The sequence below is a fragment of the Trichoplusia ni genome, chromosome 1 (genome assembly GCF_003590095.1).
Source record: "Trichoplusia ni isolate ovarian cell line Hi5 chromosome 1, tn1, whole genome shotgun sequence".
NCBI lineage: Eukaryota > Metazoa > Arthropoda > Insecta > Lepidoptera > Noctuidae > Trichoplusia > Trichoplusia ni.
This window is the reverse complement of record NC_039478.1, coordinates 42,899-69,585: the sequence shown is the minus strand read 5'-3', so window position 1 is coordinate 69,585 and position 26,687 is coordinate 42,899. Positions and strand designations below refer to the sequence as shown.

Below are 26,687 nucleotides of genomic sequence, written 5' to 3'. Positions count from 1 at the left end.
CATGCGACAGCGACCGAGGCGCGCGGCACAGCGCGGCGCGACCCGGCGGCGCAGCGGGAACCGTCTCCGACTGCGATGAATGTTCCTTGCCACAATAGTAACAATCAAACACAATGAGCTCGCTAAATTACCTGCATTTTGAATGAATTTACGCTACAACTCCCTCAATAGACAATTAGACACGCAAGGAAAAGGAAATTTACTAGGTTTCTTTCATATTCTACTTTTATTGTATCTGGTATCGTAAGTATTAATAACATTTGCTTTCATATTGCTAGTGAGACAATTTTGCCTTCTTTGGAAAGAAGCGGAAAAATCAAGTAAAGTGACATGTGCATTATTTTAAACTGCTTAATTGGGCATATTTTTTTAATGCTTCCTTCCATTTATTTGCGTTGTATATTTTCGATTTGGTGACTTTGAAGTAAACGAAAAATTTATGGATTGTTATAATGTTAGCAGGTTAGCAACAATTATATTACTAAAATCGATTCCCTTTTATGGAATTTTAAATTAAGAAGTGAAATTGAAAATATAGAGGTGTTAATAAAACATGAGCGGTGGCGTAAAGTCGTGTCGTGCCGGGCGTCAAGATAGAGCGTTTAGAGCGTTTGTCGCTCAATAAGGCTCCCAGTGAGGATCTGAACGTAGTCGTTGCGAGCGGAAGGAGGCGGCCGGGCCGCGGTCGATAGACGCTGGGGCGCAGGCGCGGGCCCTCGCTGCCGGAGGGGCTCGGAGAACACGTCAGTCCGCCGGCAGGCTGATACGCGGCCGCCGGCAGCCAGCGTCCGCAAGGGCGCACGCGGACGCGCAAAACATGCATACGAGCCGTCCGCGCGGCGTGCACAGCCTCGCTCTCGTGCTGTCGCTCGCGATCGCCTGGCTGCCCCATGCCGACCACGCCGCGTGAGTATCCCCGCCGCTGCAGGTCCCGCCGCCGCGCGTCACGCTCTTCGGCTCCGCGCGCCTTGCACGCATTTGGGAAGCCATAGCGTGCGTGTAAATCTCTTAAAGCCGAGAGTTCACATTGCTCGACGCGCGCCTGATTTGTTTATAACAAGGCCTTCATGATAATCCCTCGCAAATAAGCTAATAAGGAAAAGGGTTGGGGTTCAAGGCTCCCAGAGCTTAGTTGTTCGTTTATTATAATAAAATTCAGCCAAAAAATAACAATGTCTGAGCTCACCTAAATCTAATTTAATTTTATTGCTTTACAAATTAACCCCGACGCATTTTATTTACAGTATTTAGTATACAACCTTATTAAAGTTGTGAAAGAATCTCTAGCATGACTTAAACGCCCAAGTTTGAGATTTTATCAACGGAATACATCAGACGTTGGCACGAAACTCATGAGAACAATATCGAAGAAATTGGGACCGCCATTAGGCCCACTGTAAACGATTTTTCGTCGTTACGCTGATTTATCTTATCTTCTAGTCATTTTTTAAAAGAGGAGTTCGCTAATTTATCGTTTTCTAAGAGTTAGTTTAATTGCTAAGCCGATGTGATTGAATACATAATAGTAAAAACTAAATATCTAAAAAAGTAATTGAGCGCAATGGAAGTAAAAGACAAGGACAGTAAACTTTAGAAGTGAGAGAGACAGGTAATTTTTTGGTCTGCGGAAGCTTTATACCCAAATATGGGATAGCAGATTCGGAAGCAGTATTTATTTCACAAAAACTGAAATTGATTCACCTTCCTGCTATTTATATTAAATGTCACATCAACAGTTTGAACTTTGACCGACAGCCCCAATGATTATTGCGTTTCATTTTACAGATGCGGGGGTTTAAATACCTGCCGTATTTATTTCGGTATTAACAGTTCCTGTTTATTTAATTTTCGGCTTAAATGTAAATATTATGTATGTTTTCGCAAATTACAGACACAACAATATTTCAATGTTAAGAGCAACCGCAATATTTATGTTTCGTATATTTTTGACTTTCACTATCTTTCTACAAAAGGGAACTCGTACAAACATTCTATGAACTCTCCCTGGGCTATTTCAACTCTGACAAAGGATTCATTGAATGAATGGGAAAACGATGCACATAACGTAAAGCTTTTCGCTCTAGAATATTATAAACTTTCACTATCCGCTGATGAAAGTAAAAGCAGAGAGGAATAAACGCAATTGGTTAGAATAGGATAGCTAGCTAACGCTTCGAGTCTGCTGCATTGTTTTCAAGAGCACCGGGTTCCTGGAATTATGCCTCTCGACACAAATCTATTTCACGGTTACAGTGCTATTGAACTTGATTTACTGTGCTATTTACCTGTGTGTGTAATGTAATATATCTGCTACGCATCGATTATTCACGAGCGCTAGTTCTAGTTTTGCTTTGAGCTGATTCTTGCTAAACGTCGGTGTTTTAACTGGTGTATCTGTACACAAAGGTTGTAATCTTGGGCATTCTACAGTTTTCGGTTTCGTTGGCTTTGGTTTTATTCTCTTTGTACTTATTAGCAGTAAGACGTCATACTCATTTTTTTTGGCGTTGTATAACGAAAGATTGTCCATAGACGTCGGGGTGGGCAGTATCTGATCTTCGGACTAATGCCGCTAGGATAATCATATAAAATATGGCACTATTTATTCCTGTATTCAAAACTGTTGAGTTGTTTGTTTAGGTTCTATTTCCGCTTGCAAAGGCTCCGCTACCTGTCCGTTTGTCAGCAGCAGACTATATCATATTTCAAGTGTCTATCTCTATTACCTGTGAAAGAGATAGACACTTGAAATGTTCATATTTATGTTACCACTGTGTCAAAAATTCAAAAAATGGCTTCGGAACTTCAAATCTTTAGTTTTTAACGTTTTTTGTACATTCTGCACTTGCAGTCCCCTCACTTGACCAGTTTTTGGCATAATTATTTAAAAATATAATCTTTGATATCTACTTTTGTGTCCCGATATCTTATTTTATTTATATTTCACTTACTATGTGTAATGATTACTCCAGAAATAATAATAAAATGTAATATGACTTCGTTGAGCACAAAAAAGAATTGCAACATATTGTTACTTATCTTAAGTCATTTTAAGTGTTAAATCAGTCAACAGAATGTGCTACGTTACAGTGCATACGTACAGGTTGAAGATAATGGGCTTGCCCAATATTTGAACTATTCTATTCCCTCTTTTTACATTTCAAAGCTTTGATACTTTATGAGAGAAATCAAAACAAAAAAATTGAGGTTAGAAATATGCGTTCCTATCTACGCTTGTTATTTATTAGACTCTAGTAGAGCAAAGTCAGATATCTAAGGAAATTTAAAGACATTTTTGAATATTTTATTTAATTAGTTATCGGTCATCTTCTCACTCATTTGAATTTATCATCGAGACAAATTCATGCTAATCATAAAAACATTTGATCACGACATCCCTGTGTTCCAGACTGAAAAATGCTGTTGCCCGAAAATTCAATTTTTATACTTAGACCATTTTTAAATTTCTGAGCATAGGTTCCATGAATCTTCTCGTAAGATGGCCCACTTACTGCACGAAATTCAGCCTAGTGAACTTGTTTATATGATTTTCAATTAAGCTTGGCTTAAAAAGCCTTTATTTCATTTCACCTGACCCGTTCTCTGTCTGTCAGCAAATCTCGCAAGTTGAATTTGATCTATTTCCCGGTTGATCTTTTGACAACATATTTAATTTGCGTGATAATGCAATAGAGCTGATCTGATGCTGGAGTAAGACGGTAATCATAAGAGATCCGCTTAATGACCACCGACCTCAGATTTATTTGAATTGTCTTTTCGCGTACTTTGATTCCAAAGCAAATAAGGAATCACAAAGCTGGTTTTGTTTTTTTTATGCAAGTTTTTTTTTAATTAAAGATCTTTCGGATTCGAATGTTTAAACTATAGCCCTTAGTTACAAAGTAGTGACAATGTCGCTTCAAATGTTTCATTAAAAACTACTTATCATATTTCACACGGTTCACTTTGCAGTGCTAAGGGGTCTCTACTTGTTATTCTTCCAAGGAGACATTTTTTCAATATCACTTTACATATGTCTCTATGGGTAAAAAAATACATCATAAAAAAAAAAATTAGAGAGACTTTTCAAAAAATCTCGTCAGGGTTACGCGGTCCTTATTCAACTCAACTCAGCATTAAGGATGCTGGAACCGTTCCTATTAGTCTAGTAGTCTCTTCTTGATCGATAGTGTCGAAGGACCTGTTCCGTACAAAGTACATAGTAACAGATGCTTTTCCTGCTATTTGTCATTTTCATGTCTGCTTTCATGATCATCCAATAGGATGATCTCTACATTATATGTTCTTCTCAACCTACCGATTTTTTGTGTCTTGCTTAATAAAGCTATAAAATAATACAAAACAGTCATTTCCCAATACCTAGGCATATGTACACTAAGTAAGTTAGCTTAGAATGTAAAGTTTGTTGTTTAAAACTTGTATTATAACCCAACGTCGCCTAATCTTCTTATATTAAATATTTTCGGGGCTTACTCACTGAACATGGAGTCGTTCCTGAGGTTGATAGAAAGCAATATGAACATTTCATAACGCGTGCTATTTTCTATTATTTTATAGCCTTGAAGAACGGCATGTAGACTGTTACTGTTTTCTGATTTATTATGCCAAATCCACACGAAATGTCGTGTGGAACTGGCATAAATAAAGAACACTTAATTATATTATAAAATAAAGCTGGTCATGATGTAATTAATTAGTTCTTATTATAAACACATGACCAACTGAAACATTATGAATATTAATTCTTGACATGTATGATTTCTTACACTTAGTAGGTTTCGGTCTGTCATTTACACTCAAGGCTTGATAAATTTAAAGAGATATTCTTGTGCATTGCTTTCTTTGCCTTATTAGCCTAAAGCTATGTTATAACTAACATCAAATCGAAAAATTAATAGCAATGTGTAAATTTACATCTTTAATTGCTACATGACTCAATAAGATAAAACTCTTAAATCTCTTACGATTAGCAACAAGAGGCAATTATGTTTAGGCGATGTTTTCTTCATTAACAATGAATATTTAACTTAGTAAAAATCAAACTGCCTATTTTCCATAAACACTTTTTACTTACCTATATTACTTACTACCACTTGAAATACAAATCGCTCTTAACATTAGGTATGATTTATCTGAAGTGCTTGTTCTCAAGGGCAACGGTCTTCAGTAGACAAAAGCTATTCAGTTTATTCCTCGAAACCAGAAATAATACAAAATAAATTTGTTTTTATTTGTCTGTACTTCAAAATCAATCATAACTGGATCAAGTAGAGCTTTACTTTGAGAAAAATGGTTTTACTGTGAATAAGTAAGATTGAAATCGACTGTAGCTTTTTAAATTCGTATTGATAGACCCAACAAGGTCAGATTTTAAAATCTGTCAAGTGGTCTGAGCCCTTTCTAAAATAGTACAGCGCTTGTCTAGACTGCGCTACTGGTCGCCGAAACTGTTTTGCTATAACTGCCACTTATTGATTACCTGTGAGCGAGATTTTGTCGGTGATATTTTTACCGACCCCACCAGTCGAAGATATTTCTGAAATGTTCAACCCGTACGTTTTCGTCTGCGGTATGGTCACTTTAGATATTCTGGTCCAGATATTTTTAGATTAGACTGTTGTATTTTGGGCGATGTATAACATTTAACACTTTAAGCCTCGGGTTGTAGACACAATCGAAATTGTTGTTTGCAGGTGACCGGCGCGGCTTTTAGAGACTTAACGCTGAAACAGTTTCACATAGCAGAGGGCACGTTTGATGTATTAGTTACGGTTAAAATACAAGCACGAAGTATTAAATACCTTTTCGATATAATATTAATAACTTTAATTAATAACAACATTTTTACTTCCATTCTATAGATTACATTTTATCCAACGAAATATTTTAATGAAAATAATTCTGGAATTCGGTATTCCCACAATTAACTCAAATATGATAAAAGGTCTACCATTGGTTGCAGCTTTAAAATTATAATGGCCGTAACCAAAAGTAACTTTAAAGCCGACAGCCGTAATAGACAAAGAAAGATCGCTTTACAGAAGTTCCGTCACTTCGATCACAAGCCATGTCTGTGGTCGCTCGCTTGCCGCATCTACAACTTTTTCAATGTTAGCGTCTGAACTTCGCTTGGTTCGCTTCTTTGAAAATAAACTACTGAAAAATAAGTTCCTGCCTCGTGAATTAAACTTATAACGAAATTATTATAATAACATTCCACAAGTTTAACACAACGCCATTTAGTCTTATACGAAGCTCGTTTTATGAGCACTAATCAACTGATTAAAATCATACTTAATATATAAATGATAATTTGAGAAACATTTGCCCAGGAAGCGAACTTACGACCTATATCAGTCAGGGCCGCTAACCACTAAACCAACAGGCCAGATAATTAACTGCAGTAAAGTATGGGCCCGAAAGTCTAAGTCTGGCCAAGTCTAATTTGACTGATTCAACGGCCCTGTAGGTAGAGATGCAAAAATTACCATTATTAGCTAGTCACTGAATACTTCATTTAGTATGGTAACACAAGATGGTTATGATGACGGTTATGATACGGTAAGCAGGTAATGATTTGTGTTTTCCTGTAAAAGTGTGCGGGCTCAACATCCAACTAAACTTAGAAGCTTATATGTTAAACTGTCGAGAAAATGTGATATAATAGGTACACATTTTTTATTCTTAGTTGTCAAACGCCTAGGGAAACGATAGCAAATTTACTTTTAAGCATATTGCTCTCAATACCGGATGCCAATAATTAGCTTAAAATATACGTTATGAGACTGAGTTTGTTCAGAGATGTCCCGTAGGAGCCGTTTCCTCCGCCAGCGACACTGGCAGCGCAGACTGGTCAGCCCACGAGACCTCTAAAATTTGAACGATTATTATGCAATATAGACTAGGCTAGGCAATCCACTCACAGTTACCGTCCTAGCCTCAATAATAACCGGCTTGACAAACAATTTTGATTTAAGTTCCTCTAGACATGAAAGAAAAAGTAAATTTGATTTGTTATTCCTACTGTAGTTCGAATTTTCTTGTAATTACAAAGGAGGTTAACCTCATCATTCAAAATTCAACTCGTTATTATAGTTATTAGGTATCAAACATTTTCACACGCTATTTGACTATTGACCTTTATGGTCATTATTAAAAAATAAGAGTTTAGGAAATAGTATTTGTTACAAACAATTATTACCTACATAAGATATTCACCCTTAGTAACAGAAGTAATAAAGTTGATAGAAATAAGGATGTTAGTTATAGCTACCGGAAACAATGTACCTGACTTGTTCTGTATAGATATCTCGAAACGAACATTTTTACTCGTCGGTCATCAGAAGAATTTATTTTCCGCCTTTTCAATTCGTCGTCTTCATTAAGGTACCATAGAACTCATAAAGGTATACAGGTATCTGTGTAATCTTTCATTCAATTTGCGACTGCCAAGTCCCCTAAGTATAATACTCGAAAAGCCAATTGGAACCTGTAAGCTTTAACGTGAAATATTTTGCTACAATTTATTTAATATCGGTAGCAAAATATCCGCAACTGTAAAAGGCAATGAACTTGCGAAACGGTAACATTTGAAAGAAAATAGCCACTGTTACGTGATCGCCCTATTTCCAGTACTGCGGTGGTCTAATTTTGTCGTTTTGCTGTATCAATAGAACCGGTCCGTTCATAGAGATGCAGGGACGATATTCACGCTCGCAAACACCTCTCTTACGTCTAGCTTTGTATTAATCCAAACAGTTGAAAACAGTTGTTTACCGTTGAATGTGTGTAAATGCGCACTTTAAAATACACAAAAGCTTTATTAGAAGCGATAAAAGGTAATTTTCAGGCAGTAAAATTTATTGACTATACTTGAAAAAGGACGCCAAGCACGTTATGGTTTGTTTGTAGCCTTCATATTTCGTTTTCCATCATCAGGACAATTGACACTTTCAAATCTTCATTCCCACATAGGTACTTTTACCAATAACGTATCATTAATGATTAAACTAGGCGTTAACATCATTATTATAATGCTTATGAACACGTTACCATCATATTTAATAATAGCTCATTAACTTCAGCGGGTAACTTCGACCGCTGGGGTGGAGACAGTGATTGTTGTGATCGGAATAATGTCGTGACCACTTTGCGTCGCTCCCACGCTTTACAAACCGTAATTGTCAGGTACAATGGTATAGTCATGACATGTCCATTTCATTGAACAGAACTTTACAAAGCATCGTCAATTAAGAGGAGAAAATTCGACTTCCGAAAATGCAGTTTAAAAGTCTAGATAAAACACTGTGTTTAAATGTACCGTAAAAATATTAAAGCTTTTGCGACTCGATTTTTAAAGTTTTCTCTCACTTTCATTCGGGTTCTTAAAACATTATAAAGTAGAAAATCCGGGTATGGTACGACTTTCATATGCACAACTGTACCTACGTGCATATGATAGCTGCGTTCGACGGTTTACCAAGCTCTCCAGAACACAAAAGGCTCTCGACTTAACTCGGTTTAGCTCGCTTGAAAGAGTATCTAATCTTTTGTGCATGTTGTTATGGTGGCTTTATTTCCCAGAGCTCTAGATTCTATGTTTAGTACAGTTAGATTTTAAGTTATTTGAATGCTTTAATCTGGAAATTAGCCTAGCAATGACCTAGATGGATTTTTTATACCATGATTCGAATGTCTTTTTGTTTTAACTTTAACATTTATAATGTTGTTGGAAATTGCGTAAATCAGGTGAAAACCTAAAGAAAATGTTTTTCTCAATTTATGATATCAAAGCTTTTCCTAGCATATCTTTCATCGTAACAAAATTTCACTTTAATAGTAATAAAAATCGTTATAGTACTCAAATATTATTTTAAAACATGCCGTAGGAAATAATAAACCATTTTTTTTCGAAGCCGGACAGAGTTTGACGTGAAAGTCGGATATACGAGAGTGTGTGACAGATTTTTATAACCACGGATCTGAGCTGTCTCCGTGACAAATATGTACAGCCGCGAAAATATTATAAAAGAGAGTATGGAAAGCGAAAAACATTATTTCTGCGTAATTCATTCCAATTAGCTCATCGTTATATAAATTGGCCCACTTTGATGTAATGATTTATTTATTGAAGTCTCTCTTATAAGCTTCATTTTATCCTTATCCGGGATGTGCTTCAATTCACTAATGATGTATTTTGTACTCATTTGTTGAAGATGAACCGTGAAGCGATAAAATATAACAACACATTTATTTGATCCTGCTATATAAGGTTGCATTAAGAAAAGTATAAATAAATAATTCAGAAAACTCCGTATCGGTTGATTAGAGATTTACAGATTTCGCAGAATGAAGTCTGTAAAAGAAATAATGAATACTTTAGCTCATACGATAGTGAATAAAAATTCCAAGAATAATAAGACAAAGAAATGCAAGATGTCATATTCTCTTTGTTTTACCTAACAATAAGCGTTAAATTACTGTCGCTTTGTGTTTTTCTTTGACACGCTAAGTGTATTCGGACACCGCTATTACTGTTATTTATTCATAAAGGAATAACAAATTAATAGAGAAAGAGGCTAATAGAGTAGTTATTTATGTTTACAAGTTTATGTTTGACTAGCTAGGTAGGTTAAGGAAACCTAAGAAGCGAAAAAATAATCATTTCCAGACCGAATTCAATGAAAAAAACATTAAGGTTCCATGTCTGGTGCTTCCGGAAAAATTCAGAACTTTTGGAGTAGTCTAATGATATAACCAGAACATGACTGCAATCAATAAATAAGTGATGCAATCTGAGATATTTAAGGCGAAAGAAGATGGGCTAGGTACAAACAAATATAAAATACTGGTACCTATTGTATTGACGTAGCATTGTATTCAACGATATACAAAAGGCGAAGACCTAGTATTAGATACTTCAAAGCTATTTGAAGTTCAAAGAATACGCGTTTGAAGCCGTAGATATTGTGTCTTTCACTGTTTAATATTAAATCTTCTCTGTGCTACGTCGTAGCAATCTTGTGATAGTTTCTCTTGTCTTGTTGGTTATAAGGAAGAAGTGTTAATACTGTAGTATTGTATTTATGAAATCAAAAATGTACGTGCAAGGTCGTTGTTTTGAATAATTCCGGTTGTAAGAGGTTTCTCATTAACTTCTTTGCTTATTAACTGAAATGGTCCTCTCCTAGTATAAAAGTCTCTTTCGCTTATCTTTCATTTTAAAAATATATCTTATGTTCCTTTCTCTGGACAGTTTACAGTTACATATGAGAAAATCTCACGATCGGTTTTGTATTGTGTACGTACGGCTTACGTTTGATCCTATCGCCATCGTCACACATGGTATTCCTTACAAAGGGTGGGATGGTGAATTTCAATGCATCAGCGAATATTTTTGCAGAATCACGCGGGCCTTTTAAGCACATCGATAATCTTTATTCACAGTGCATTACTGTGGTATTTGAATAAAACGTTTCATATGCATTGGGATTAAAAGCATTTTTAATTTTTTCGAAACCTTTTAACGGATTTTCTCCTGGAATGCATGCCTGTTTTGAAATATGTAGGCCGTGTTTTTAAATACCGCGATATTTATAATCTGTAATATAGAGCATTGAAAGCTTTGCATTAACATGAGGCTTAACATTTGATATTTCAAATAGTAGGTAGCGATCAGAGATTCCCGAAATGTAAATGTGAAATACAAATGTAAATTCTGTTTTATTATTTAAAGCGCGGCAGGAATTTCCGAGACGTAACTATTTTACGGCGGCTTGGCTGCAAACAAAGATCTCTATTTGATATGACGTTCCAACACTTCAGTGCCTATCTTGCTTGTCAAGTTAAACTGACGAAAATTGTTCACTGCATGCAACGTCACTGGTAAAAGGTCGTCAGAATTTTTTAGTTTTATTTGAAGCGCGGATGAAAAAAAGTTCAGAGGGTCTTTTATAAAATCTTTTAGGTGTTCCCATTCTTTTTTGCTCCTTGCATTGAACGCATGCCTTTTACTCCGTATTGTAGATTCGATCCTGGTAAATGTTATGTGTATACATTCACCATTCCGCATTGATGTTTAAGATCGTAGGCGTATGCTGCCATATCAGTGTTTCTTTGATTTAACATACCTACATTCTTAAATCTAAGAATAAAAAAGAAAATCTTTCAATTGCTAATCGTCGTTTCGGAATGAACAATCCTCAGTTTGTGAAGCAGCGCATTGCAAAGCATTGATGCCTTTGCAGAATACGCGTTCGCTTAGTTGAAAACGAAAATAAAACTGGGCAGGCTGTGTATCCAGATTGAGCGCGCGCTCTATTTCCCTCCGATCTGCCGAGAAAGCCCGAACTTTGACGATAGCGAACGAAGTCCTTCCATTAAGCCGCCTGTTCGCACCGAGGCATCCGATTCGGTAGCTTTCGCTCACTCGCCTTCGTTACCTTTAACTATGTGTCCATTTTGAGTAACACGATTTTATAAAAGGCGATGATAGCAAATGTATGCTGACCTTAAATTGAATAAATGTTTAAATATCAAACCTGCTTCGTTCGAAAGCAAATTAAAAATGTTTTTATTTCAATTCCGTTTTAAAACGATACAATAATGACTATGTGCACGGTTCCAATATGTCATTCGTATTGAGGAGAACCAGCAACGAAATTCCATAAGCGACTCTTTAAAAATAAATTACTACAGATTACTCTTATAAATATTAGCAATATTTCACCTATACAAATGCTAAAATGCTACATTTTCTTTTAAACATACATAATTTAATATAAAAAAATTACAATACGTATAATGTAAATATAAACGGCATTGAACGAAACGCTCTGTGAAAAAGTGTCATTGTTACAAATGTATAAGATAGATAAATGAGCATGTCACAACAGGTACTTGGTTTATGCGCTGCGATGCACTTTCTTGATTAGATGTCGAGGGCCCCGCCCCCCCTTTAATCTTACAAATGTCACGAGGGCGTCAGCTCGGCTAATTTTTACGCTGTGTTATTAGCCTTATGTAGGAAGTAAGAAAGGAGTTCTTTCACAAAAACATATTTCTTGTTTATGTAATAACGTAGATATGGAATTATAGATCTTGTGTTGCTATACGCTAAAACCCATTTTTTTTGCTGTGAAGTTTTTGTTAAGTAAACGATACATGAAATACGTCATTGCACTTTTCGAGTACATTTTATGTCATAAAGTTCAAAAAAATTGAAATATTCTATATTAGGAAATCATGTAAGAGTATAAAACTGGAAGGAAAAAGACTTATGAAGATAGTATATTGTAAAGACATGAGTGATTTATTCATGTACCTTCATTTTTTTATTAGTAAGTAATAATAATAAGTTTTATTTCATGGGTCAAATTTATAAATAGTTACGATATCTGCTGACTTATAATAAACTCACATATCAAAAGTATTTCTGCAATAAAATATGAATAAAAATATTTTAAAGGCAATACGCGATAGGTGTATCCGCTGCAGATATTGCATTTGCTTCGCTATGTGGTAATCAGAAGATCAAATAGCGAGCGAGGCGACTCGATATAGATTCGCATGTAAGTGTGAAATATAAGGTATCAAGATTGCCGAGTTGCAAGCGGTGACACATTCTCAGCGTCACCTACTGGTTTCCACTTCAGCAGACTCCAATAAGTTAACGGAAAATGGATAATATATTTTTCAATTCCGCTCGTACATAGGTTCCGAGTATCCCATTATACGCTTTCGTGGAAACTCTAAAGTTTCTGCTTTGTGCGACTATTTCAGGTAAATGCTATGACGTATTTATTACTACATAATGCTATTCATTTGATATTTCTGATAGTTTAAGCTTCACTGTAAACAACGACCAAAGTTCTAACTTTGTAGCAAATTAATTTAGACTGGACGGGACAGCAATAATAGAATTGAATAGAATAGATAATTGTCTAAGGGAACAACAGTTAGTTGTATTTCAGAGTTGGTCGAGATTGCACTCGTAGCCGAATTTGCAGATTCAATTGTGTTGCGCTTATAGAATTCAAAATTTTTTAATGACAGATCAGACATTTAAGAGCTAAATTATTTGCTTATGACAGTTGATAACTTTATTTATTGTTTAGTTAGTATGCCATTGAACAAGTTTTTAGATTTGAGAGATCAGCGTTCTATCGTGGTTCTATTCCTCTCGTCAAATTTATTATAATTATTACAGATAATTGTGATAACAGGATTAGAGAACTTAGTTCTTTAAACATTTTTTTATTTTTTCAAGTAATTTTTAAGGAGATATATGTGGTGTCTGAATAATCAGAATACACTCATTCATAGCATTTGCTTATCACCATGCATGGAGAGAAGCGATATAAAAATTTTGCGCCAGCTTCGCCTTAACGCATTACCTACAGTTTAAAGTATAATTATTGTAAAGTTGAAAATTTATTTCTCGATAACAGAACAAAATAAAATTGAACAAAAGTAGTCGATACTTAGAAACACATAATAAAAAGCCGTTTTACCAAGAAACCTTACCGACTACTTTAAACTGGCTGTTTTTATTTCGAGGAAAAGTACATTATTCGGAAATGGACAGAGTTTCTGCAAAGTCAACACATTAATCATATTATAGAACCTTTTTACAAGAAAGTGCAATTTTATATCAAAGAAATCACATTAGCTTATCGTTGTGTAGGTCTCGAGTAAAATGCACCTGTACATAAAAACATTTATTACAATTATATATTACTCGTACCAATACTTATACAAGTTATTGAGTGAGGTGATTTAGGTTACAAAATAAAGACCACAAGAATGGCCCTCATCATAAAAAAATAGGTACAAAAGTACAGAAATGTGTTCAAAGAAATTGAGCAGACGTTTGTCAAGAGGCGGCTGGGAGCAGCAGCGTCGAGCGTTCAGAATAGCCCACTCAGTGAGGGTGCCTGTATCGAGAGCCTCTTCCTTTGCCTCGCGATTAACCCTTGTACTCAAGTAAAGCTTTTTTCTTCTAATGACATGAAATATTGACTCTTAAAACGAGATTGAAGGCGAGAGCTCTGATACGATAACGAAGTGATCGAGGGCCGCTTTTGCTTTACAAGATACGACTTTTGGAAATAATGGTTTCAAAAACAAGGGGAAATTGGAACGTTATTATTTTTTGTTCCTCAACTTTATGCAGGTATCTTTATATCACAAAGTAACAAATCCTTTTAAATTAAAAGGTTCATTTTACAAGATAATATGCTAATGGAAATGTAAGAATCTTTACTAATTGTCATAATCGTAACACAAGCAGCGTTAGATCTTAATTCATGTTAAATTGACACAAACTTAACTGTATTAAGTTCAAACTAGGTCAGAGTGCAAGTTAGTGCCAAAGCTAGCAGTGAAACAGACGTTAATCTGTTTTTGTAGGTGCAACAGTAACTCAGTTGAGTTGAACGTGTGAGCTCTTCTTGTAAGTACGTGCTTAAGGCTGTTCGAATTAAGACAATTCACTATTGTACCCTTCCCCATATCACCAAAACACAGAACATCTATAAAATATTAAACGAACACTGTTATGAAAACATTTAAATAATTATTATGTCATAAAGTTTTCATTATTTTGTTTAATGTGTTAATCTGATTTGTGTTTCAACATTTTAATTACCATAGCGTATTTCATGCCCTGAATAATATTATTTTGCAATCGCATCGACATGTTTCGGGAGCATTAATACGATAATTATAAAATAATCAACAAAGTAATTTATGAATAATTGCGCCAAGTTAAAAGGTTCCATTGTTATTTAAATAATATTGATCAAATTGATTAAGTACCTTGTGACTGTCAGGTTTGTAAATGATACATAACTATGTCGTTTATAGGTTTAACGTAACAAAAATAAAGTCGTGTTATCTTTCGTTTGATTTAAGATAATTGTCATAGTTTAAAGAGTTCTTTAAATTACGCCATACTTTATACAATGCTTTTGTTAAGCAACTCTTACTTGGCAGGAGTCTGGGGCAGTGCAGCAAAAATGTAATAAAAAATATACTTCACACCAAAAGCCAAGGAAACAAATATGAGGCTCTTAACTGAAAAATTACATTTAAATATTTACATTTTCCGTTATCGACGGTAACTCTTAGGAAACAAAAGACTATTAGCAACAAAGGATTACTCCTATAAAATACTTTCCCTCAACACTGCATATTATAAGTACACTGAAAGCCTCTTTAATACGCAGTCTTCACTTTAATACTGTATTGATTTTATTAATGCCTGATTTACTGGGAACTTGGAACCCATTAAAGTGCTTTATTCACCAAGATTCTTAGTAATACAGCTAAAGCCCGCAGGTTTTACATGAATATTTGATAGTTCCCAACATCTCAAAATAAGCTTCATAAGAAATCATTATAAATAAACAAAGTTACAGTGCCTAAGACGCAATAATTTAACATATATGAACATTAGTTCTTTTTTCGTTCATAAATTAAGTATATCAGTCTGATCTATAACATGACCTAAATTGCAGGTCGTTAGGAATTTTAATATAGCTTAAATAACTAACTCACTAAGTGACCTAGAATATTCGTTAATTGTTTCTACGTCATGCATTCTCCAGTATAGTATTAAACATACTAGCCTACATAACCAATATATTATCACAAAGAATACCATATGCAAATCATAATATATTTACCAATCACCTCTCCGTAGATAAATGTGGACTGCTGTAAAAATACGCTTTTATTTTTCACGTCGTCAATACAGAAAAGAAAAAGCACATCAATCGTATTATATTTTGAAATATTCACGTCGCTCTGCAATACTGTAAATTGATTTTGCATATTCACAAACATTAGCCTATCGATGTCGGCTGGGGAATTTAATTTCAAATAACATGTTTTGTTATGTAAGCGGAGGCGAATTTGGCAAGGTTCGGGCCGCGCCATCGGCCAAGCTCACAGTTATAGGAAGTTGACCACTGCGGGCTCCCTTCCTCCCGCCGCCAGATAGCTGTAGATATGTGCCGCCCAATCATTATTAAAACAATTTACTGCTCAGACGATTTATCAGTAAGGTTTTTAATAATTGAGCTGCTCTATCAAATCATTAGAAAATCGAGTGATGTCTTCATATATTTTGATCTATTTTTATATGTCATTTTTATGTAGTGTGAAAATAACACGTGTATTATGAAATGTGAAATAACAATCAACGGTTTGTTCAATGTATCATAATATGCAATTAAAATGTGACTACGACTTCACGGGCCGATTGTCACCGCGTCAATCTAGCTTCAAATAGTGGCAGCCGTAATCTCTTGCTAAGCGCTGCGATTATCATATTAACTCTGGGAAATTATTCATGGCAGCAATTGGGAAAGTTCTATATTCAGGAGCTGATATTTACGGGATGATAGTGATTAGTTACGAGTACATTGATGGTGATTAATGCCGCGTATTTATAAAATAGTGTTATAATCAATTTGAAAACTATCATAATCATAGCGTATCCAGTGGAGTTACATAAGAACTGCCACACAATAACAACCACGAGGTAAACAGCGCATCTATGGTGACAAGTGCCATGCGCCCGTTATCTGTCCCATTGTCGGGGCAAGCGACTCGATAAAAACTGTCGCTGCAAACAACTATACTCACCTATTTAACGTTATAATTACATTTTACCCACGCGGAGAAAAAGAACACGTTTTCATAAGTAGTTTTAAAAGTAACAGTAAGTCTTCAGCGTGTTGATTGAAATATTTCAAGGATTATTTTGAGAGTTCGTTAAACTTTTCGAAAGTCGAAGTTAAATACTAAGAGTCAGTAAATAATTAAAGAATTTTCGAGTTTTGATTGGTATCCTCTGTTACACAATATTGTTGGTCAATGCAAAATGTTTCGAAACAAAAATAAGTAAAACCAATGTAGCAAGTGGCTCGCCGCTGACCGCGAACTAACTAGTTACGGCAGTACAGGAACTCGCAATGTGAAGTCGTCTCGTCGGCGTTAATTAGTACGACTTTCATTTTAAGCCTTGTTGCGGGAACGACACTTACACATGCCTAGTTTTATGAATAGACAGCTATAGAATAGCAACTCTTATAAAGAATATACCTTTACAAACAAGTTTTTAAACCAGATAGTTTTCGCGTTAAAAGACTTGAAAACTTTTTATGTAGATATCTTAAAGAAAACAAACTTTACCTACACAGTTCATTGAACCATGTTTAATAGTAATTTATCGTGAATGTCTTTGAACGTCTACATGCTAAGTCTCGATTTAGGAGTCCTTCCTTGTCGGACTGGTGTGTTGTGGTGGAGGATAACACGAAACCTCAGACAGTGAACTCGTATTTAATGTTTTATGGAACTGCAATTTTACCATTGAAAAGTATTCTTATAATCAGTGCAATTATATCGAATAGTATGCAATATCTAGATTACCTGCTAATTTTTAGTCTTTATTTTATAAACCATATCATTTTTAACTTGCTCTAAAGATAGATTAGCAATACGTCCATCGAAAGTATTTGCGCAAGTCATTCTACAGCTTTATCCTAATATTCATTACGTTGTAGAGTTGTAATGGATATTTAATGACTCGCAGTAGATGATCTTACAATCTCAGTAATAAACTAAATATTTGGATATATTTCGTGATTTGCTTTTCAGTGGAGCGGGCGGAGGAGGGATGTTTGGTGACGTCAATATCTCAGCCATTTTGGATTCGCTAAGTGTAAGCTACGACAAGCGAGTGAGGCCGAATTATGGAGGTTTGTACACTTGGGTTTTCTTTATATTCTGTGATTCTATCACTACTCTCTTCCTCTCAGCTTTGCGGTTTAAGAAAGGGCTTCATTTTGCCAACGTAAACAATATTGTTTCATATATTTAATGTTTTAGTAACATTAAGTTATGCTTAATTTTAATACAATTATTCTATTATAAATATTTTTTTTACATAAAATCCTGTACATAGAAATAATTAAATAAGTAATATTCAAGAAAAAAAAAATATATTTTAGCTGATAATCAAATGTAAAGTTAATTACACAAGGTACTATTTTTTTTTGTACATCTGTCATGCTAATGATATTTTATATTGTAGAGAGGGATTTTGCGCTTTGAGTAAATTATGTTTAACGTTTACATAGGGAGTTAACACCAACTCTTTGAACTACGAATAGTTGAAATTGCCTCTCAAAATATTGGAGCTATTCGATCAAAATGAAACTATTATAAATAAATTCAACTGGCAGTTTTTAAGTATATAATGAAAACAAAATTATGGTTAATAATTAAAGAGCCATAGTTGATCAGCTGATTTCGAAAGAGTACAGAAGCATAATATTGATTTCTTTCATATTTTTAGAACATATGCCGAATATATTTTTAATGTCCTTCTTAGATATTCTTAGAGATACGTAAAACAGGTGGTGGAATGTGCTTTGTGATGGCTAAGCGAAGATTAAATCAAAATGGAGTCTGCTCAGGATTCAGGATCATATATTGGATTAATGACTGTAGTAGGTACACGAAATACTAGGTCACAGTCACTGGACAATGATTAAGGACGTTGTGGAGCACGTCGACATCAATTTGATCGCATTCAATTGATCATGGTGACTAAATCAAGTGGAACTCGAAACGTGCACTTCAAACGTTAACAATGTTGTCGTGCAACGTGACACAATTGCATATAGTGTTTTGATAAAGGCAAAATTAATAAAATGTCAGGTTAGCCGCAGGTAATTTTATCGATATACTATTTCAGGACCGCCAGTGGATGTTGGGGTCACCATGTACGTGCTCTCCATCAGCTCCTTATCTGAAGTGAAAATGGTATTTAATGCTGCAAAACTCCTTTTACGTAGATTGTCATTTTAGAACAAGAAATGACACAAATAGCATTTAGGATAGCAGCCCCCGATCGAACGAAGAACATATTTGTAAGGGCGTTATTAAATCGCGTCGGTATCCACGTTCGATCGAGGGACCCGGGCCGTCACGTCACCGTCCTCTGGTTTGGTTTTCACGGCGCGACGCGCGCGCGACTCACGATTGGGCTTGATTGCAGGTCCGCCAGTGGAGGTGGGCGTCACCATGTATGTGCTCTCTATCAGCTCCGTCTCCGAAGTGCTCATGGTACTCGCCACTGTCAGCTCACGCTTGTCTCGGTCGCTCCGGCCGCGCGCTGCGCCGCTGCGACCGAGCAGCCCCAGACACGAGGCTGCGAGCATGCCGGCGTTATGGAGCCGACCACCCGGACGGCGGCGCACGCTATACTTGGTCACTTAATCACAAACAACCGCTTGTATGTGCCTCGAACTCAAGAGTATCGGTTAAAAGTAGCGCTGTGCCCGTCCGGGTGTGTCTTCAAAAGACATACTAAATTGTACTCTGCCATTAAGCAACTCTCCAAGCAAGACACTGTCGTAAAATTGCGCCATTGTTGTTTTTGTTTAAAGCTTTTTATGTTTTTGAGTAGGTATTTGTTGTGTCTGTGGGTTTCTTACTATTGTCTCTCAAAATAGCATCGAACACCTCCGATTCGCCACTCGCCTTAAATTTCTTACTTTAGTTGTCTTGCTATGAATGTATTTAATGTTTGTAACGTTGTCCAGTGCGTTCCGATTCACAATTAATAATACTCGGAACTCTTGCTGTTTCTCTTGTTGTCTTTTAGGGCAAAATTACACCCTGATATCAAAATAATGGATCCTTCGGTAATTAATTAGACGGGGTCTGATAGGATTTCGGAAAAGGTAACCAGTCTCATTGTACAGTCCGATATTCACGCCCGTTCTATATAAATAAAATGAAGTTGATCTTTTTTGGGCCGTACATAAGTTTTTCTACGCCGAGTCGCCGAAATACCCTTGATAACGGTTCCAAAGTATAGATGTGAGACTAAGACCAGGGTGTATGACCCCTAGTGGAAACCAAATCAAGGGACTCTTAAAGTCACTTCAGGACGTGACCCTATCCGGATGCTAGACATAGAATATTACATAATTAGTGTGGAGTACACGTAACGGTATAAATGTTATTCATTCACTATTTTACGGCAAGCTTCTGTTGTATTATATTTTTTATACTAAGTTACCGAAATAACAACTCCATGATTACTAAAATAATATTAGAATAAGTTTTGTTTATATACTTTTGCGTGTACTCCTTAAGTCTAAAATTAAAAATATATTAATTAAATATACAATAAATAATTAATATCACTAGCTTTTTTCGCGTTTCTGTTTTAGGGGTCTACTTTTTTTAAGTTTTATGTCAAAGATTGTGACTTTTTGGAATCATTTGTCAGAAAAACCCAGGAGGCTGTGAAAAAAGCTGTGAGTTCTAAATGAGATCACAAAATCGATTACCAATCAATTTAAAAATAAATAAACATTAATGTAACTTACTAATTATGATTTAATGTATTACCAAATTACTTGTACATTGTTAATACAATAAAATATAAATATTGGCATCGCAAACTTGGACTAGTATAATATTAAACTGCAATCCGAATATCCAAAATAATTTGTTAGCTGTAATTCTACTTATGGTAGGGACGTAGTTTTAATATTTACTGCTACTATATATCACAAGATCAAGGCATAATTAATTTGCAGCTGTACAAGTAATACTTAACGTATTTTAAATGAACCCTATCGTTAGTTATTCTGTCCAAGTTTGCTCGCTGATATTTTCCAACATCCGATTCGCGCAGACAATGAATGTGCCTCGGCGATAACGTTTCGTTGCGTTGCATTCATTATATCAAGTTCGCACTTTAAGCGGGCGGCATCAGCCTTCCAAACGAACTCGATTGCCGGATTACATCCATTGTTGTGCTACTGTAAGTCAATCAAGTATCGCTATTATTTCCTACAACAATGGAAAATGTTACAGGATTTCACCCTGGATTTCTACTTCAGACAGTTTTGGACAGACCCCAGGCTTGCTTATAAAAAACGAACGGGTGTGGAGACACTCTCTGTCGGCTCGGAATTTATTAGAAACATATGGGTACCCGACACCTTTTTTGTCAACGAGAAACAGTCTTATTTCCACATAGCTACTACAAGCAACGAATTCATTCGCATTCATCATTCTGGATCTATTACTAGGAGTATAAGGCAAGTACGGATTGCGGAGATCATATTCTGACACGTTAAGATTTGCATTGTAACCTAAAACTCTTTTGCAGACTGACTATCACCGCTTCTTGTCCGATGGATTTGCAGTATTTTCCTATGGACCGTCAATTATGCAACATTGAAATCGAAAGCTGTGAGTTTTTTATTACATAAATTATTTTGGCTTACAATATTTATGACAAAAATGAAAGCCCTTTAACTAAATTTCACGTCTTTTGCTTTATGAAACAATTGACGTATTTAAAGTAATAATTACTATGTATTATAACTTGAGCTGCAGACTTGTGAAGCTTTCATATTCGGTAGTTAAAGTCTAACTTAAAATTAAAAATGCTTGAGAATTTATATTACGTCTGTCACATACTCGTTTCTGACGCCGTTGCCGCAGTTACTTGTAACACTTCTCACCCTCGGTAGAACGGTAGACTTAAATTCATTCACCTGTACGACAGTTTGAAAACCCCAGTGCGATGGGTGCTTATTTTATCGTTCCATATCTCTGCATGGTACAGTCGGCTACACCATGCGGGACATCCGATACAAGTGGAACGAGGGGCCCAACTCTGTGGGCGTGTCGAGCGAAGTGTCTCTGCCGCAATTCAAGGTGCTGGGCCACCGGCAGCGAGCCATGGAGATTTCTCTTACGACAGGTACACAGCACCGATGCAACATTCAGCAATTTATCCAATACCGCCCTTAAAATAACGCTTCTTGTTTACTTCAACTATCGGAGAACCCGCATGTATTCGCTTAAGCCAGAACATTTCCATCAATGACTTTCCTTTGTTGACCTGGTAAAGTAAAATCGAGCTTTGACTTCGACTTTAATATATTTGACCATCACCGATACTCGTACTAGGTTATTGGAGATTATAATAGATTTTCTTTTACAGGAAACTACTCGCGATTGGCATGTGAAATTCAATTTGTGCGTTCGATGGGATACTATTTAATTCAGATATATATTCCATCTGGTTTGATTGTTATCATATCATGGGTATCATTTTGGTTGAACCGAAACGCAACACCTGCTAGGGTGTCACTTGGTGTCACCACTGTATTGACGATGACGACGCTTATGTCCTCCACGAACGCCGCTCTGCCCAAGATATCATACGTCAAGTCCATTGACGTCTACCTGGGAACATGCTTCGTGATGGTCTTCGCCAGTCTTCTAGGTAACATATCAGGAAGGATAATAAATAAAATAAGAGTTAATTAAAGCTTAATATCTATCAAAATAAAACCCACATTTATTTGACCGTTTCTTGCTGCGGTTTTCATTTTCCAGTTTTGCTGCGCCGTTCATGTTAATTTTGCTCGGCGATAATGTTCTTAACATCTATGTGAAGTTCTATTAAACCTAGGAACTTGGTTGCAGAATATGCGACTGTTGGCTATATGGCTAAAAGGATACAGATGAGGAAACAAAGATTTACTGCGGTTCAGAAAATGGCTGCTGAAAAGAAAATGCAAATAGATGGTCCACCTGGAACATCTGAACCATTACCCCCACCGAGGACTAGCACTTTGACCAGGCCACCGCCACCAAGCCGATCATCGGTAAATATTTTGACAAGTAAATTAACGGTTTATTTTATGTATTAGTTCAGTAAATAATAAAGTATTTTGTCCAGGAGGTTCGATTCAAAGTTCACGACCCCAAAGCTTATTCTAAGGGTGGTACCTTAGAGAACACTATCAACGGTGCACGTGGCCCCGCCCCTGGACCTGCTCCGCCCGCTGATGAGGAAGCTGGACCTCCACCACATCTGATTCATGCTTCCAAGGTACTTATTATACTATAGGTTATCTCTTCTAAAGCGATTGTTCCAGTACTTGATTGTCGCTATGCAATTGCGAATTTTAGGTGTGAATTGACTAGCATATATTTTCCAAAACTGCCATGCGATTGTAGCCTAAGCGAAATTTTAATTAATGATGAATGGAACGAGTGAAATTGTTTTATTCATCGGTATGAACATGACCGATGTTTCCAGGGTATCAACAAACTGCTCGGCACGACTCCTTCGGACATCGACAAGTACTCGCGCATCGTGTTCCCCGTCTGCTTCGTTTGCTTTAATCTCATGTACTGGATCATATATCTCCACGTATCTGACGTCGTGGCTGACGATCTGGTACTACTAGGCGAGGAAAACTAAGTTCTCTTCAGTAAAGTAAACCGGCACTTGTTCAATCTTAGGGTGCTCAACGACTACCATCCATCAAGTTTCGGTAAAGTGCTTTTTAATCCTAGAAACGCTCGGTTATCTATTAGCGTTCTATATTCTAATTAAAATAACAGTAACAATCACTATAATTATAATAGATATGTGTCGTGTATATTGGCACTGGTAATATTGAATTCTCTTAGAAAATAGAGATAATATAAAGTTCAAATGTAAGTCAATCTGTCTAAGAGACAAAATGTTATATCTTCAATAATATTTATCAATATTCATGTAGGTAGATGTACATCAAGACTCTACACAGTTGATTATAACACGAAGTTATTTCCCTTTTTTGAACTCGACAAGTTTATGCAAGTTTCTTTACAGAGCAAACGTTGCAGTAGAAGTTATTAGCACTTTTTCTGCTAACTTCAAACGATGGCTGTCTTTACTTCTGTAGTCGATAAAATAAATAGCAAATATTCTAGAATTTTAATGAATAACACCCGTTACACTGACATAACATTTATTTAATTCAAGAGGCATGTATTTGAATACTGGCCAACTGTGCCCTTAGAACGATTAGCTATGTAATATTTACAGCCAAAAATCAGTAACTAATAGATCGCATAATCATATTTCTAATACTGGACTTCGTAGAAAAAAAAGGATTATTAATAAATTAAATAACCATTTTAGTGAATTATGAGACAAAACATATACCCCATTAGCGAATAAACATAAAAAAAATATAAATACAAAGGCAGATCAATAAGAATAAAGTCTAGTAAGGTTCATGATCATTCATAAGAATAGATTATTTATTTAGATGCAGATATTTTAGAAACATAGTCCCCTATACTGTAGTGCCTCTTCCTGCAGTGATATCCACTTAATCACTTCTGACGAATACCACTGGCTCCCTCTGACACAATCCTTTCAATTTTATAACTTAAACTCTGATCGAACGATGGAATTCTAAAAGGACTTGAAACAGTAACAATCATGGGTCTAAATAAGGCAAAGAAAAGTAATGTAAATAATTATACATAATAATATTATATTTATACAATTAGGATACACATACACAATTGCTCTAGTTTTTTAAAAAAATGTTATTTGGTTCAATTTAACATGTATACACCGGTAATACACTTCAAATTAAATCTAGTGCACGGAACACCTTTTCTACGTACGTAGTTAAAAATTTACAAGTATCAGTGAATGTAATGTATGAGATCTGTCCGAGTCGAATAAGATTGGTCCTTTGTAACTTGGGTTTTACTTCTTGGTCTGGATGTACGCATAGCAGCTTACAGATATGGAAATCGATCAGACTTACCTGTTAATGCTAGTCATTACAATACGCGGGTGAAAGGTCAATAATACCGTTAACCTAATGTACGTCTTAAATTATACTTAGTATGTACAATAATCGATAAGTGGATGAATGATATTATGATGAAAAGGCAATGAAGAGAGTTCGTAGCGTGCCGTTACTAGAGCTGTGACTATTCTAAGTTTTGATCACACAATTAATTGAATTATACATAAACTTAGGGAAACTTAACTTAATAATATTAAAAGGGAAATATTTCTTCGCTGTTTTTGTATTTAAAAAGCTTGTAGAAATATTGATTGATATTGTTTACACGTTCCAGTTTGATTGAGAACACCTAGTCGTGTTCCAATATACGATACTTCCTTGTTGTGACTCCATTTTTAGATGTCTACTTATATCATTTTGGAGTATTTTAAGATTTGTGCTACAAGCCATTTCTTATTAGAAATATCCCTAATTATTTATTTCTGAATTTGCTCAACGTTTTTCAAAGACACTATTTATAAATATTTAAGGGAGTGCAAATAGTTGTTTTCTTTAGGAATTGTAATAAATAGGTTAGGTTAATTATATTTTGAAGTAATTATCATTTGCCTCCTATTTTTATCTACATCTCAGACTGTGCATTAAGACTAGCGTTTATAAATTGTATCGTTTGAAAAAGATTGTTTTTGTTTAAAATTATATTAAAATCCATTTAGTAATACAATTAATCCTAACAATTGTATAAAGACTGAGTCAGTATCCTTTCAGTTCCTTAAACTTACTGCTATAATGAAAACGACAGCCATCTATTAGTTCACTTGATTGTAAATGTCTTCAGTTTCCAGATACCGTGTATAAAATGTGACGTATGTATCTTTTATCATATATTTAACCTTTGAAAGATTTTGTTATGAAACTAGCATTTTTTTTTAATATAAATTTATTATATGTAAGTATGTTACTTTAAATTAGTAGTTACAATCAGCCAAAATTGATAAGTGTATCTTTAATGATTAACTATTAGTCAAACTTCAAAATGAATTATGGATTAAATGTACATGATTAAGAAAAAAATAAATAATTATATAAGATGTGAAATTCGCATTATATTGCACCTAGTTAGTAAGTAAGTAGCGTAGCTTAGCGAACGGGGGCGCGGGCGAGGCGCGCGCGGCGTTCCGGCTCGCGGCCCGCTACTGGACTTCGGCCTTAACTTATTGCTAAGATTCGTGTAAAGCGATGCGCGCTGCACTCGATTCACAACTGTTGACATGAATTCCACGAGAGCTCGGTACAAAGTTTGGGCTCAAAGCGCGCCTTGCCTGCAAACCTCAATCGCGAAACCAAATTCTAAATCACATTTAAATAAAATCTAGCATAATTAAACAAATTATACTGTGGGAGTAAAATCAATTTAGAAAAATTAAGATTATTATTTATTATTATACGTATATGGTATCAATATATATACACATATATATATATAAATATTACGTGTCCCATATAGCAACTACCTTATCTCGTATAACTAAAACACGATGAAATATTTTCGTTGCACTCGTAATTACTATTACTATTGATATTATGGAGACTTCTGCGTCAAGATGTTAGGAACAGTGCAGGCAAGTGACTGTTAGTGTTCAAGCGATAGGTACTACAAGTAGAGACACAAGTATGACATCCGTAAGCGACAAAGGCTGTTTCAAAGGATATATTCTAAACTAATATGGATAATTAGATTATTGTAAGCAACAACGATCACAAGCCGTCACTTGCACATACGGCATTGTTATGATACATGCAATAGCGTCGTACCTTGCGTACTAATTGATAGAGGAATAATAATTGATATCATTTCGCAACATATTGAAGTATCGGGCCTGCAAAAAGCACACGTAATCAAAGATGTTATCAATAATGTGGATTAGCCAAACCGACACAAATATATCCGTTGCTAATTTTATAAATTCAATTTAATTTGGTACGATTGTTAGGTAATGTCCACGCTGA

The 26,687-nt window shown here is 35.5% G+C and overlaps 1 protein-coding gene across 1 annotated transcript; it reads left to right on the top strand.

Annotated features, from left to right (window-relative positions):
- Window positions 1-26,072, top strand: LOC113498566 (gamma-aminobutyric acid receptor subunit beta-like). Its single transcript, XM_026878660.1, has 10 exons — window positions 1-906; window positions 17,689-17,789; window positions 18,791-18,858; window positions 20,929-21,155; window positions 21,227-21,309; window positions 21,689-21,826; window positions 22,070-22,354; window positions 22,558-22,739; window positions 22,814-22,966; window positions 23,177-26,072. Exons 1-10 carry the CDS (start codon window positions 818-820, stop codon window positions 23,339-23,341), a joined length of 1,491 nt encoding a protein of 496 aa, XP_026734461.1. The 5' UTR covers window positions 1-817; the 3' UTR covers window positions 23,342-26,072.
- Window positions 26,073-26,687: the final 615 nt, after the last annotated feature.

What these genes read in the sequence shown, in the direction of transcription:
- LOC113498566 (XM_026878660.1), top strand. Translation starts at nt 818, where the DNA reads ATGCATACGAGCCGTCCGCGCGGCGTGCACAGCCTCGCTCTCGTGCTG. An exon ending in AGTGAGGCCGAATTATGGAG is followed by an intron (nt 17,790 to 18,790) that starts GTTTGTACACTT and finishes ATACTATTTCAG; the next exon opens with GACCGCCAGTGGATGTTGGG. An exon ending in TCTATTACTAGGAGTATAAG is followed by an intron (nt 21,156 to 21,226) that starts GCAAGTACGGAT and finishes ACTCTTTTGCAG; the next exon opens with ACTGACTATCACCGCTTCTT.